Below are 1,529 nucleotides of genomic sequence, written 5' to 3'. Positions count from 1 at the left end.
CTGCGTTCGGCCGTCAGGGCGGTCTGTTCAGGAACGCGCTTGACGGAGCCCTTGCCCTTTTGTGCCGGCGACGTGCACGACGCCGGAGCGGCTGCAGGGAGGCGGGCGTCAGGCCTGTGCGGGCGAGGGGAGTCGAGCATCTCGGGGATGGCGAGGAGGTTCGGGTCCGGGCCAGAGGGGGCCTGGGCGGCGAGGCGGGCGGTGATGGAGCGGTTGGGGATGAGGAGGTTGAGGTGCGCGAGGGCCGAGGCGTAGTCGCGGGGTCGTGGGGTCGCCATGGTGCTGGTGGTTCTGTGGTGGGCGCTTCTGGTGTGTAAAGGGTTCTTGGATTGGAAGCCCAATTGATAAGGTGAGGGAGAGGAAGTTGAAATGGGCGAAGAAGCAGCTGTGCGGGTTGCCCGAAGACGAGTCTCGAGGTGGAGTGACGGGCGTGTGAGGGATATCGTGAAAGCTACCTGGGGGTGGACCTTTGCCTGGAGGGGCCTCATTCCTCGGAAGCGAATTCTATATGATGGCAAGCACCAAGCGTTCCTTTCTGGTCATGGAAGTATGGGCCTGGGGTGGCTCTTGTATTTGGGAGTTGGCGGAGACGTCCAGTGAGTCCCCAATGTGTGAGGCACCTCATATGGAATCACCGTGTGGTGTGGCCTGTGCAATTCGCGAGCCATGCGGGACCCGCATAGCAGCTTCAGCACGACGTCGAACCTGTTTTATGCCAGCGTGCAGTAGAATTCCAAACCAACATCAAAGCATCTGGTGGCCGAATTGCAAGTTTTTATTTCAACTTTATCTTTGCACGTATCTGGTCTAAGGTCTTCGATGTACCGAGTCTGGTTATAGTTCTCCGGGGGTTAATCTGAGCCGTTCCATCTCGTCAACCAGTAGCGCTGGATATCCCACATCCCGCATTATCTGAAGAGGGAAATGTCGTGCCCTGGCTAAACTTTTGATGATCCGGGAGCCGTTTCCCTGCAATCGGAACTTGGGTCCATCAGAGAAACTATCAACATTCGTTTGAAGTATCACAGCAGAAGGCTCCGAAACGACGGGAGAGACTTCATACCTAGGCAGGCAAGACTCGAACCAAGATGCCCAGACCGGTTGCTGAGGCGGGCTCAATGTTAGAAGGCTTGGATCTGCCTTCGCTTCTTCAATCAACCATCCGATGGGTTTTTTTTTTCGTCGAATACGGGCTGCAGAAGAGCTGCAGCTAGCACGCTGCCGTACCAACCACTTCGCAAAGGCCGGTTCACGTCAGCAACAAGTTCAATAAGGAGCTTCAAGGCATCGAGCATTCATTCCTATAACGGCAGCGCGTGCTACTATGCTTCCATATGGTTCTCGATCAGAGTTCATGTCCGCCACAGCTGTAATTGGCGTCTCTAACATGCCTCTCGCAACTGCTGTCGGAAGCGCCACAAAGCATCCACCACATCCTCCGACACCAAACGTGGCCACCCGTCAAAAAGATACACGATGCTTGCGCCCCGCATTGAGTAATATGGCACGAGATCGGCGCAATGATGAGT

General features: G+C 55.9%; 1 protein-coding gene across 1 annotated transcript in view; it reads right to left on the bottom strand.

Annotated features, from left to right (window-relative positions):
* Nucleotides 1-278, bottom strand: part of VDBG_07247 (folylpolyglutamate synthase) — a gene marked incomplete at both ends in the record, with an annotated part of 1,598 nt that extends 1,320 nt beyond the window's left edge. Inside the window, one exon of the mRNA XM_003002630.1 lies at nucleotides 36-278. Coding sequence (XP_003002676.1) covers nucleotides 36-278 — 243 coding nt within the window. The remainder of the gene's footprint in view (nucleotides 1-35) is intronic.
* Between the last annotated feature and the right edge of the window lie 1,251 nt (nucleotides 279-1,529).

Source organism: Verticillium alfalfae, genomic scaffold, assembly GCF_000150825.1.
Source record: "Verticillium alfalfae VaMs.102 supercont1.9 genomic scaffold, whole genome shotgun sequence".
Classification (NCBI taxonomy): Eukaryota; Fungi; Ascomycota; class Sordariomycetes; order Glomerellales; family Plectosphaerellaceae; genus Verticillium; species Verticillium alfalfae.
This window is presented reverse-complemented; position numbering and strand designations above follow the sequence as displayed.